The 12408-nt window shown below is 36.6% G+C and overlaps 1 protein-coding gene across 1 annotated transcript; it reads right to left on the minus strand.

Moving 5' to 3' along the window:
• Positions 1–1214: 1214 nt before the first annotated feature.
• On the minus strand, positions 1215–12393 carry cep44 (centrosomal protein 44). Its single transcript, XM_028460222.1, has 11 exons — positions 12104–12393; positions 11898–12017; positions 9561–9708; positions 8802–8939; positions 7797–7859; positions 4726–4929; positions 4531–4647; positions 3387–3485; positions 1948–2010; positions 1476–1513; positions 1215–1390 (listed from the first exon to the last, which is right to left on the minus strand). The coding sequence occupies exons 2-11, from the start codon at positions 11990–11992 to the stop codon at positions 1354–1356; spliced, it is 1002 nt and encodes a 333-aa protein (XP_028316023.1). The 5' UTR covers positions 11993–12017; positions 12104–12393; the 3' UTR covers positions 1215–1353.
• Positions 12394–12408: the final 15 nt, after the last annotated feature.

A 12408-nucleotide genomic window follows, 5' to 3' on the forward strand; every position in this document is an offset into this window, starting at 1 on the left:
AGAACAGAACATGACAGAAAGCCTTTAGCCTGTGTGACGGAATAAATTAAAGTTATAAAAGACGGGTCACATGGAGGAAAAAACAAAAAAACAAATCCTTTAGTAGGAAGAAAAATAAATAAATAAAACTGTTATTAGGAGAATTGGGGCCAATGGGAGAAAAACACAGAGCCAGTTTAATAATTTTTTTCAGTCTTGATTTTAGTTTTCTTTTAGTGTTGATTTTTTTGGTCCAGTTTTTTTCTTTAGTCTTTATTATTTTTAGTCTTAATCTTTTTTATTATTTAGACTTGATTTTATTTATTTAGCCTTTTTTTGTTTTGGCCTTTCTTCTTTCCCCCAGTTGTCCATATAGGAACAGATGAAAAAGGAGAAAGGCCAAAGGTTAAGACAAAAAATTAAAAATGAAGACTAAAAGAAAAACAAAAATCAATACTAAAAAAACTCATGATTTGAAAAAGAAAAATATTTTACAATTGTGATTTTTTTTCCCCCCTTCTACTACTGGATCTGTTTTGGGTTTTCTTCATCGGCCCTAATCGTCTACAGTAAAAATCTAATTTCACCACTTTTTCAATCATTTTTGCTTATTTTTACCATTTTTCTGCAACTACACCAAACTTGCCACATTTTAACCTATTTTCATCACGTTTTCTTTCCACATTTTTGTTATGTTCAGCACTTAAAAACCCTTTCCACCACTTTTCCACCTAGTGTCACATATGTTGACCCATTATTGTCACTTTTACCTCTTTTCACCATATTTTCTGCTTATTTTTGCCATTTTAACATGACCATTATTTGCCAGTTTAAAGCCAATATTGCCACCTTGAACCCTTCTTACCACGTTTTCTGCAGGTTTTTGGCCACTCCTAATTTGCAAAATTAAATAACGTTTTCTATATTAATTAGAGTAGAATAATATTGAAACCTTATTGTTTTATCACTAATATGTATTTATTAAATAATTATGACTATATAAATATAATACCAAATCGTACAGGGTAAAACAGGTTACAATAATGCTTAATACATTTTTGGATCGTTTGATGTTAAATAAATTTTAAACAACTTTTTCAACTTGTTGAGTATTGAACACGGAAACAAAAAGCACAAGAGATTTATTTTAATCAAAGTCAGAAACTGAAGCTGATGTACAGTATGTATAGAATCAAACCCTTATTAGGGATTTTATTAATCAGTACTACCCTCCTACTATTTCATTACAAAGCATAAACAGCAGCATCAGCACATTTACAAAGATCACAATTGATAATAAAAATAAAAAAAACAAAAACGTGATGAAATCAAATGTAATAAATTAATTGTAATTATTTGCAGTGTCAGTGAGGATTATGTGTTCTGCAAAAGACTGGAAGTGCTCTTCAGCCTAAGAAAAACAAACAAACAAAGTTGTGTTAGAGGAAAGCTGCTCCTAAATGTGCAGTTCTCATGAAGACAACAGAAGAACATACATGTTGTTAATCCTCTCCAGCCTGTCTTCAGTTTCCTTCTGTTAACAAAATAAAATAAGTGAGAAAAAGGTGGAGAATGACGTGGCATTAGGTACACAAAAAAAAACCCACATAAATTAAAGTCCATTGATACATCAAACCTGCCACAAAACATGATGATGGCAACATAAAAAAAACAAAGAAACAATGTATTTGTATTTAAAATCAATAAATGATTAAACATTCTTTTCACACCAATTTCACCAGATTACGTGTGATTATAATCAGTTTACAGGTTTAAAATAAACACAAAAGTTTCACAGTTTATAATATAAAGAAGAATTTTGAGGCACAAAAACAACAACGTGAAAAAACCAAATACTGTCGCTACTGTGAAATAAAAGCACTTTTCAAATATCCAGTATTTTAATAAATGTCAAGTATTCTTACTTTACAGTGAGATGAAATGAAAGGTTTGTGTGATTAATCCTACCTTCGATGAATCGCACACGGAGCCGGACGGATACGAGCAGGTCACACTTTGGCTCTGCTCCGTCTGAGATTCAAACATAAAACCGTGTTGTGAATTAATGTGTGCGTTTACCTGCTACATGCAAACACGGATGGAATCTTTGGTGCATTAAAAAAAAAAAAACACGGATTCCATTAATTGGTACCTGTAATAAAAATGTGTATAACAAAAAATGTGTTTAATGTATTACCAATAAACAAAACATGTGCATATTTAAAAAAAACACACATTAAAAGGACTTTTTAGAATGATTTTATATCTTGGGACATAAACTATGGAGAGTCGCCATTTTTTCTTTCATCGGCATGGCCTGTCCCTTTAAATAAATGTTGCATTGTGGGAGGTGGATGCATAACAGGTGTGTTTACATTGTGGGAAGTGAAGTCTTTCTGTTAGCTCTCAGCGCTAAAGAGCCGTGTGTAACCTCTCCCTCTCCTCAGCCTAACGAACACAGCTTGTGTTAGCAGCAGAAACGAGCCGTGGCCGAGTAGTTATGTGTTGGAAGTGCACAAATATGGTTAGAAACTGTGATGAAAACTGAGTGAAAGGATATGTGTTCATTGACAGGAGAATGCACCGATGATCAGCACCGTAAACAATGTGTTGCAATGATTATTTGATGCACTTGATTTTATGATGACAGTGTGTAATGCCTGCAATATATATGTATGTAAAGACATTTTATTTTCATATAATCTGTTCAGCTCAGTGTTTAAACTGACACAATAGGATAAATTATTTTTTCTATCTGGTATAAATCTACTTCTATCTGGTATAAATCTACTTCTATCTGGTATAAATCTACTTCTACCTGGTATAAATCTACTTCTACCTGGTATAAATCTACTTCTACCTGTTATAAATCTACTTCTACCTGGTATAAATCTACTTCTACCTGGTATAAATCTACTTCTACCTGGTATAAATCTACTTCTACCTGTTGTAAATCTACTTCTACCTGTTGTAAATCTACTTCTACCTGGTATAAATCTACTTCTACCTGGTATAAATCTACTTCTACCTGTTGTAAATCTACTTCTACCTGTTGTAAATCTACTTCTACCTGGTATAAATCTACTTCTACCTGGTATAAATCTACTTCTACCTGTTGTAAATCTACTTCTACCTGTTGTAAATCTACTTCTACCTGTTGTAAATCTACTTCTACCTGGTATAAATCTACTTCTACCTGTTGTAAATCTACTTCTACCTGGTATAAATCTACTTCTACCTGGTATAAATCTACTTCTACCTGGTATAAATCTACTTCTACCTGTTATAAATCTACTTCTACCTGTTATAAATCTACTTCTACCTGGTATAAATCTACTTCTACCTGTTGTAAATCTACTTCCTGTCGTGTTGTGTGTGTGTGTGTGTGTTTCCAGGGTCTGCTCTACCTGCACACTGCTCAATTCCAGTTTAGTTTCCAGGAGTAGAACTCTGATGTTCAGGTTCTCCCAGCTCTCTCTGGATACACTGATGACCTGTCCTTCAGTCTGAAATATATCATTCAACAATGATAAGGCCTGTGAATGTGTGTACCATTCATTCTTTGGTTATTCTCTTTTAAAACCAAAGCAAAATAACAAATAAACAGTGTGGTTATTTTGTTTTACTGACTTAAAACCAAAATAAGGAATACAGAAAAAATTTTGTTTTAAAATTAAATCTTCTATATGGATGATATTTGGATATTTAAGGGAAACTATGGACGAGAGCTTCATGTTTTAATTTCACCACACAGAGGGACTTGTACTCTGCTGCGTTTGATAAAATGATCTTGTATCATATTGTCCACCTCACACCGACAGTAAAGAGGCATAATTTGTGTCGATCACGTTCCGTTTCAATAGTTATTGATGCTGGAAGTGTTAATGTGTGAAAATCTACCAACTTTACCGAACAGTGTTACGGTCCAAATACTATCCAGATAAACTGGTGACTGACTATCGACTGTGAGAAACAACAGATGTTGGAACTTTTACCATTTGACACTTTTGCAAAAACAATTACAATTTTTTGAGGGCAGTATAATAATTATTTTGTGCATGTTTTAATACCTATAGCCACTAACGGCAGCTGTCGACACACACGGAAGTTGATCACAAGAAACGAGGAGCACCAGTAGATTCATTACACCACCTTTGGTTCCTTTAATCAAATATCACGTGCATGTTTTACGTAACTTTTGTTTTGATTTATTTATGTATTATTAATGTTTCAAGTCATCAGTTCATCAGTAATGTGACCTATTGCTCCTTTTTTGTCCAGGAGTAAAAGTCCGCCCCCCTGTGCGTCCCTTCTGTGTGGTGATTAAAGCATGAAGTTCTCGTCCATAGTTTCCCTTAAATATCCAAATATCTCACAAACAACAAGATTAATTTTAGAACAGAAAAGAGCTGCTTATCTGGTTTTTGATTTTTCTGTATTTCTGTTTTGGTTTTAAGTCAGTAAAACAAAAGGTACACAGATTCCTGTGTCCAGTCTAATCTGAAATGGTTCTCAGCATTGAAATAAAACCCTTTAAAAGTCCCTGCCGACCTTTTCCCTCTTTAGATCATCCAGATGTTTCTCCAGATCACTGAGCTTTCCAAGGGCTGAAGTAAGACCTTCAACCTGCGATTCCAAAGCTGAGAGCCTCTCCTCCAGATGTGAAGCCTGGAAAACACATCACAAAGGCACATGATCCATTCTTATCATTTGTTAAGGTTGACAAGTGATAAGTTAAAAACTCACAGGAAAAACATTTTCCTTAGCTTCCGTTTCCTCTTCCTCCTCTGACAACTCGATGATTTCATTTTCATATAAACCTGATGAAAATACTTCCACACGTGAGGCAGCTTTTCCTTTAGTGGAGGAAACGACGTCTTCATGAGAGGAGGAAGTAGAAAGACTGGCTAGATTTTCCATATGAGAAACAACTAAATGATTTATGCATACCTGCAATAACACAGAAGGAAAAGAGCTCACCACATTTGAAAGAAACAAACTCAAACATGCTAAATAAGGATAATTCAGTCAAAATCTAATTAATTAGAGACTTTATAATTAATTAATCTCAATTAATCGCATAACAATATTTGACACAAGAAGAAACATTTTTACAATTTAAATGTATTTTGGTAAATTACTATATCAATGAACACAATAAACGAGCTTAAACAACTAAATAGTGTTTATTATTTCCATCACTGAGTGCTAACATAATGTGTAAAATTAATACATAATATTATGATTGTTCACAAAGCACTAACTTAAATTTAACTAAGATATATTCATGCTTTTCTGGATTTTTTGTAAACTTTCTAAAATAAATGTGTTTTTGTATTAAAATAAAAACAGAGAAATATAAACTGAACAGTGTAAAATAATTAGAATATCTGTAGATATCATGAAATAAACAGAACAACTGATGAAGATGATGAATTTAGTTTGAAATAGTTTTTCTACATAACAGTTGATAAGTTGGGTCAGACGATGCTATCTGTAGCAGCGCTTCTAGCCCCGCCCACATCCTCTACCACAGAGAAGTCGACTGTCACTACAATCATTTATCACTGACTTTGTTCATTTTTCACTCATGGATTTATTCATTTTGGTTCTGAACCCTGTCTGAGTGTCAGTGTGGATTGGAGACAATGTCTGCTCCACTAGGACCATTGTCCCTGCTACATGTTAGCATTGAAGTGCTAGCTGCTGCATGTTAGCATTGAAGTGCTAGCTGCTGCATGTTAGCATTGAGGTGCTAGCTGCTGCATGTTAGCATTGAGGTGCTAGCTGCTACATGTTAGCATTGAAGTGCTAGCTGCTGTATGTTAGCATTGAGGTGCTAGCTGCTACATGTTAGCATTGAAGTGCTAGCTGCTGCATGTTAGCATTGAGGTGCTAGCTGCTGCATGTTAACATTGAGGTGATAGCTGCTGCATGTTTAGCATTGAGGTGCTAGCTGCTGCATGTTTAGCATTGAGGTGCTAGCTGCTGCATGTTAGCATTGAAGTGCTAGCTGCTACATGTTAGCATTGAGATGCTAGCTGCTACATGTTAGCATTGAGATGCTAGCTGCTACATGTTAGCATTGAGATGCTAGCTGCTACATGCTAGCTGCTACATGCTAGCTGCTACATGCTAGCTGCTGCATGTTAGCATTGAGGTGCTAGCTGCTACATGTTTCGCATTGAGGTGCTAGCTGCTGCATGTTTAGCATTGAGGTGCTAGCTGCTGCATGTTAGCATTGAGGTGCTAGCTGCTGCATGTTAGCATTGAGGTGCTAGCTGCTGCATGTTAGCATTGAGGTGCTAGCTGCTACATGTTAGCATTGAGGTGCTAGCTGCTACACGTTTAACATTGAAGTGTTTGCTGCTACACGTTTAACATTGAAGTGCTAGCTACTACACGGTTAGCATTGAGGTGCTAGATGCTACACGTTTAGCATTGAAGTGCTAGATGCTACACGTTTCGCATTGAAGTGCTAGATGCTACTAGTTTCGCATTGAAGTGCTAGCTTCTTCACGGTTAACATTGGGGTGCTAGCTGCTACATGCTTAGCATTGAGGTGCTAGCTGCTACATGCTTAGCATTGAGGTGCTAGCTGCTACATGCTTAGCATTGAGGTGCTAGCTGCTACATGTTTATCATTGAAGTGCTAGCTGCTACATGTATAGCATTGAGGTGCTAGCTGCTACATGTTTAGCCTTGAGGTGCTAGCTGCTACATGTTAGCATTGAGGTGCTAGATGCTACATGTTAGCATTGAGGTGCTAGCTGCTACATGTTAGCATTGAGATGCTAGCTGCTACATGTTTAGCATTGAGGTGCTAGCTGAGGCTAGCAGAGCTCCACTGATCCACAAACTCTTTTTAACAATTTTCTTGAAAACTTTAGTTTTCCATCCAGTGTTTTTACTTAAACTAAAATTAACGCCATGAAGCACAGCAACAACTTCTCCTCTGGTTCTCCTGTTTCTTGTGTTGTGGTCTTGTGCATCAGTATTATGGGTATACCAGGAACATGTGAAATTTTATGTGTTTTAGGAGTCCTTTTGTGCATTCTTCTTTCAATTTAGGTAATGTTTTGTGTGTTTTTGGAGTTCTTTTGTCTATTTTTCTTGTCGTTTTGTATGGGTTCTGAGTCATTTTGTGTATTTTTACTGTTATATATTTTACGGTTATTTTTATGTCTATTTTTAGTCGCCTTGTATGTTTTTCGGTCATTTTGTGCAGTTCTGTAGTCGTTTTGTGTGTGTTTGGAAAATCAATGTCCATAAAGCACAGCAACAACTTCTCCGCTGGTTCTCCTGTTTCTTGTGTTGTGGTCTGTGCATCAGTATTATGGGTATACCAGGAACTTGTGCAATGAGAAAGGTACCGCTCTGCTTGGAGTGCAAAAAAAAAAAAGCAATTCACTGCATTATTTTTCTGTAAATAATTAATCACAATTAATGCGTTAAAGTCCCAAACCGAGTTTAAATGTTTACATATTTTTAAAATGTACAAAACTCTGTTAAAGGATATAATTTTGTAATCATTAATGGGCTGTTTCAAATAGATTCCTAAAAAGAAAACTATGCTCAAATTAATTTTAGAAGAACTCCAAGATTTAACATCTAAAAAAAAGTGAAAGGCTGTGAATACTTTGATTGTTTGGTAAATAAATCATCGAGCACTAATCAGACACAATAATAAGGTCTCTGTGTTTAATACCCATCAGAACTTCTACAACACACTTCTTTAATGCTGAGCGTAAAGTTTACTCTGTCTCACACATCACAACATGGAGCAGCGTGTATCAATGTGCTTATAGCAGACTTACAGCTTCATTGGGGGGAACTTCTCCTCTGCCCTCCTTGCGTGTAGCAGAACGTCTAACTTTAGGCTGCACAGAAACACAAAAGGGTTCATAAATTTACAGTAAGTTGTAACTCAGTGGTTCTCAACCTTTTCAGCCCACCATCGTTTTGCTGACTTTATTTGGGCCATAGTATATAGTCATCTTAAAGATGTAAATCCTTGGTTAAAAGTGACCAAAAATGGTGAAAAAGGTGGTAAAATAGAATTTTAAAAACAAAGAAATAATTTGGTTAAAAGTTACAAATTAGAGTGGCAAAAATGGACAAAAAAATTTGTAAAAAATTGGCTTCAAATTGGCAGAAATAGAGGGGTAGTAGAAACAATTAGTTTAAACTGGCAAATAATGGACATGACATAATGTGAATGTGGTTAAATTGGCAAAAATAAGCATGAAATATGGTGAAAAGAGGTTAAAAGTGACAATAATGGGTCAGCATTGGGTGGAAAAGTGGTGGAAAGGGTTTATAAGTGCTGAAAATGTCTAGAAAGTGGTTAAAATGTGCAAAAAAGGCATTGAGATTTGATGGAGAAGTATCAGAAATGGAAGTAATGTAGCAAAAACGCATTAAAAGCAGCAAAAATATGGCAAGAAAAAGTGATGAAAATAGGTTAAAATATGACAAGTTTGATGTAGAAAAAAACAAAAAGTATGCAAAAATTGGTTAAAATTGTTAAAAAATATATTAGTTTCTTGAAGGTATCTGGCGACCCCCCCCCCCCAAATATCTCTTGAAATCCACTGTTCTAATTGATGATCAAGGTTTATTTTGCAATAACTCTTTTGTGCATTGTATTAATGGCACTGTCCACGTTTGAATCCATGTGTACAGATATTTTCTAACCTCTCAGTGGATAAAATGATAACATTGCCTTATTATTAACACATTGATATTTGTATGTATATGAATTTAATCATTAAGCCTTTGAACTAAACACAAAAAGGAATGTTATTTTTTAGGGGCTGTACCTTCTTTAGTTGGTTGTGTTTCTTCAGGACTAAGTTAATGATGTCACACACCAGGGAGAGTTTTCTCTGGGAGAAACCCCACTGGAGGAACTGCTGCTTAGTCAGCACGGGCTTATAGTGAAAAATGTCTCGAAGCACCTGAAGGGCCAAGAACAAACTCAATAAAGCACAACAGGCGAGCATAAACACTGGGATTATTGACATTCTTAAACAGAAAACATGTCTTTAAACCTCTAGTCATCAAATCTCTCAGCGATGCTTTCTTTAAGATAAAACTGTTTGATAAAACAAGTTCTGATGAACTACGGCGAGGCCCGCGCCGAATAGCACGTACCACGTTACCGAGAATTCAGTGAAATGACTCGGTTCCACCGAGTAAAACAAATGAAATTGTACGACGTAAAATCGTAATCTACGTTGAATTGCCTTTAAAACATTATATCACACGACTATGTTCCAATAAATGTAGAAATTACCGAAAATTGGCCCCATTCATAGATTAGCATGTGTCAATGATTCGGTAACACCAACTGTCGTAAAATTTGACTCACAAATAAATGACAAAACGACTTTAATGGAAATTACCCTAAAAATGGGGGGTGGGCCCCCGGGCCCATAATTGAATTGTGCGAGACACAATCGTAATCTACGTTGAATTACCTTTAAAACGATATGTCACACGACTATGTTCCCATAAATTTGAAAATTACCAGACATTGCCCCCTACCCTACCCTAAAAAACATTAGTGAATATCTCACCTTATACACAGTGTCTGTAAAGCGGAGGTCAGTCTTCCCGCTGAGCTCGAATCCAGCTGTTACCAGATGTTCAGCCAATGGTGAGGAGAAGGAGGTGAGCGTGAAGCTCACTATGGGCAGGAACGCTGACGGATCTCCTTTTGAAAGTCTGACAATAAACAACGTAAAAAGATAATAATCCTATTTTCAAAAACAAGCTGATAGAATAAGAACTCATTGATCAGATTAATGTCAGACACCAGCATCTTTAACTCCCCATCCCTCCACATTCAACTTTACCATGCAAATAATACTTGCTGTAGATTTTTTACTGTAATCTGATTACTTTTCTCAATTAACGAGTAAAGTAAGGGATTATAATTGAATAAACAATAATTAGATTAAAGTTATTTTCCCCCAAACAGGCTGTGTAACTAAATTAAACCTTGCTACTGTTTGTTGGGCGTCTCGCATTTAAACTAAGCTTTACACAGATCTGATCGGCTATATCGGATCGGCCAATATTTTGCATTTTATGCAGTTAATGTGATGGACTGTAATGTCTTAATTCACCGATCTGATCAATGACGTCACTGTCGTGATGCAACTTTCTGTAGATGCTCCCATTGCATTGTTTTATCAATCATTTAGCAGTAGGGATCGACCAATATGGATTTTCTAGGACCGATAACGATACTGATTTTTTTCCCCCCATCAGCCTTAGCCAGTGACCGATACGGACTGCCGATTTTCTTGAGCCGATAATACTTTTTCTCCCTCAATTTACATCATAAAAATTACACAATGGTGATAACAAATGTCCACAGTCTACCGGCTCTGAAAGCAGGGGCAGCCTCTGCTGTTATAGTGTATGTGTGTGTGTGTGTGTGTGCGTGCTTGTTTTGTTCATTCAGCCTAAGCATGTTAAAAGTGAGAGTCCGAGAGCGAAGCAATGTGCTCCTGTTTACTTTCGCTTTCATACTGAAGACTTCTGTCCATTTCAGGGTGATGGTGAACTGTGCATGTGTCCGAACATGTGCGTGCGCCCCAACTCCGCTGTGCACCTGTGAATACGGACAATAAGCAACAGCAGGTTTTGCGATGCCACAGTCAGTAAATATGTGTTTGCTGCTAATGCTAATGCTGATGGAGGCTTCATATAGTTCTAGTATGGTCTGCCTCCACAGCTGTTGTTCAGGGACTAAATTCAATGGTTTAGCTCACATTTACACCTGCAAATGCTCGGTCTGCATCGCATTTTAAAAAGGTGGTGGCTATGGATACGTGAAACGTATCTATAGACTGCCACTCTATGCTTACGAAGCGCCCCTCATTGGCCAGTTCAGGTCATGTGATAGGTGACTTAAAGTTCCGTCACTTGTCTTTTTGCTCATATTTATATTTAGCTTCCCCGCTAACCATTTTAGTTTATCCCTAACCCAGGAAATACCCTAAAATGTTTATTTTTTGTCATATATGTATTTTTAAAGATGGAATTTGCCGTGTTAAATATGTTGAAATGAAAAAACCAATATGTCAAAAGTGGGATTCAAACCCACAGCAGCGGAAGGAAGAATCCTTGAGTCAGGTGTCTTAAACCACTCGGCCATCCTGACACAGTGAGTAAACAGGCACATTACGCCTATGTTGAAAAAGTCTGGAAAAGGTGCGGCAACGTCATCGGTCGTACCGATAGTCCCGGGGGCTATGGCTACATTTATAGTCTATTTTTCTACTATGCTGGAATAAGCACAAATATACGTTAATATCAGGAGTTGTTTTATTCTATTCAAATTATATAAAAAGTGCAGTAAATGAGTTTAAATGTTCAACAATTTTCTTCAAGTCAGAAACTGTTGCATTTAATTTCATTTTTGCTTGATGCAATGTGCATAATGTTAAAAAAATGTAATAAAACAAAATTGATTAATTTTTGAATGTGCAACATGCCAAAAAAACAAACAAAAAACAATTAGGCTGAAAGGTATATCGATTAATATTTTGTGCATCATATTTTTGAAAATTAACTTAATTATATTAAGTAAAGTAATTAAAGTTCCTCGTTACTTTTGAAAATCTTTTCCTTGGGGGTAAACAGTGACTCCTAGAACAAGCACTTTAAAACAAAATAAGCAATATATATATCCAATATTGTAATTTTCTCTATCACCAAAAAAGAAAAGCTGATATACAGTATCTTCAATGCCGATATATCGCCCTGCTCTTTTTGTACTTTTACTGAGTTATTTTTTTCAGGTATTTTATACACATCTGCTAATATCCGATATTAATATCGGATTGGGACACCCCTAGTTTAGTTCACACTGAGATTAGGCCGTGAGGACCGTGCTGGTTTACCCGCTGTAGTCCACCTGTCCCGGGTACTTCAGGACTCTAAGGAGGCCTTCCAGTTGTCGAAGACAGCCATGGACATCTCCAGTAGACATCATCATAAAAAACAACCACAGCCTCCGAAATCTAACAGCGGTTCAGAAACGACAATAATGTAAAGCTAAAACCAAGTAAAACATGTTACTTTAGCACAAAAACGAATAAACACTCACTATCTTTGCTCTCCGACTCGTCGAAAGGCTGTCGTTGTTTGTTTCTGCCGGGTAACCCACAGGACGGCCTCTGATTGGCTGCTTCACAGGCGACGTCATTGCGTGCCTCCTTCGTCATCTCACATGGTGACGCAGTTACGTAACGCATGTGGATATTCCTGTTTTTGTCCTTGTTGAGAGCTTTATTTGGTGTTTGGAGCTGCACAGAGACGACGTGATGACTGCTGAACCGTGACAGAAGCTGCACTGGAAGCCCGTGCGTGTACGTGCGTGAGCGTGCGTGCGTGCGATGACTGGGGGAAGGG

The sequence above is a fragment of the Gouania willdenowi genome, chromosome 1, assembly GCF_900634775.1.
Source record: "Gouania willdenowi chromosome 1, fGouWil2.1, whole genome shotgun sequence".
Lineage (NCBI taxonomy): Eukaryota > Metazoa > Chordata > Actinopteri > Blenniiformes > Gobiesocidae > Gouania > Gouania willdenowi.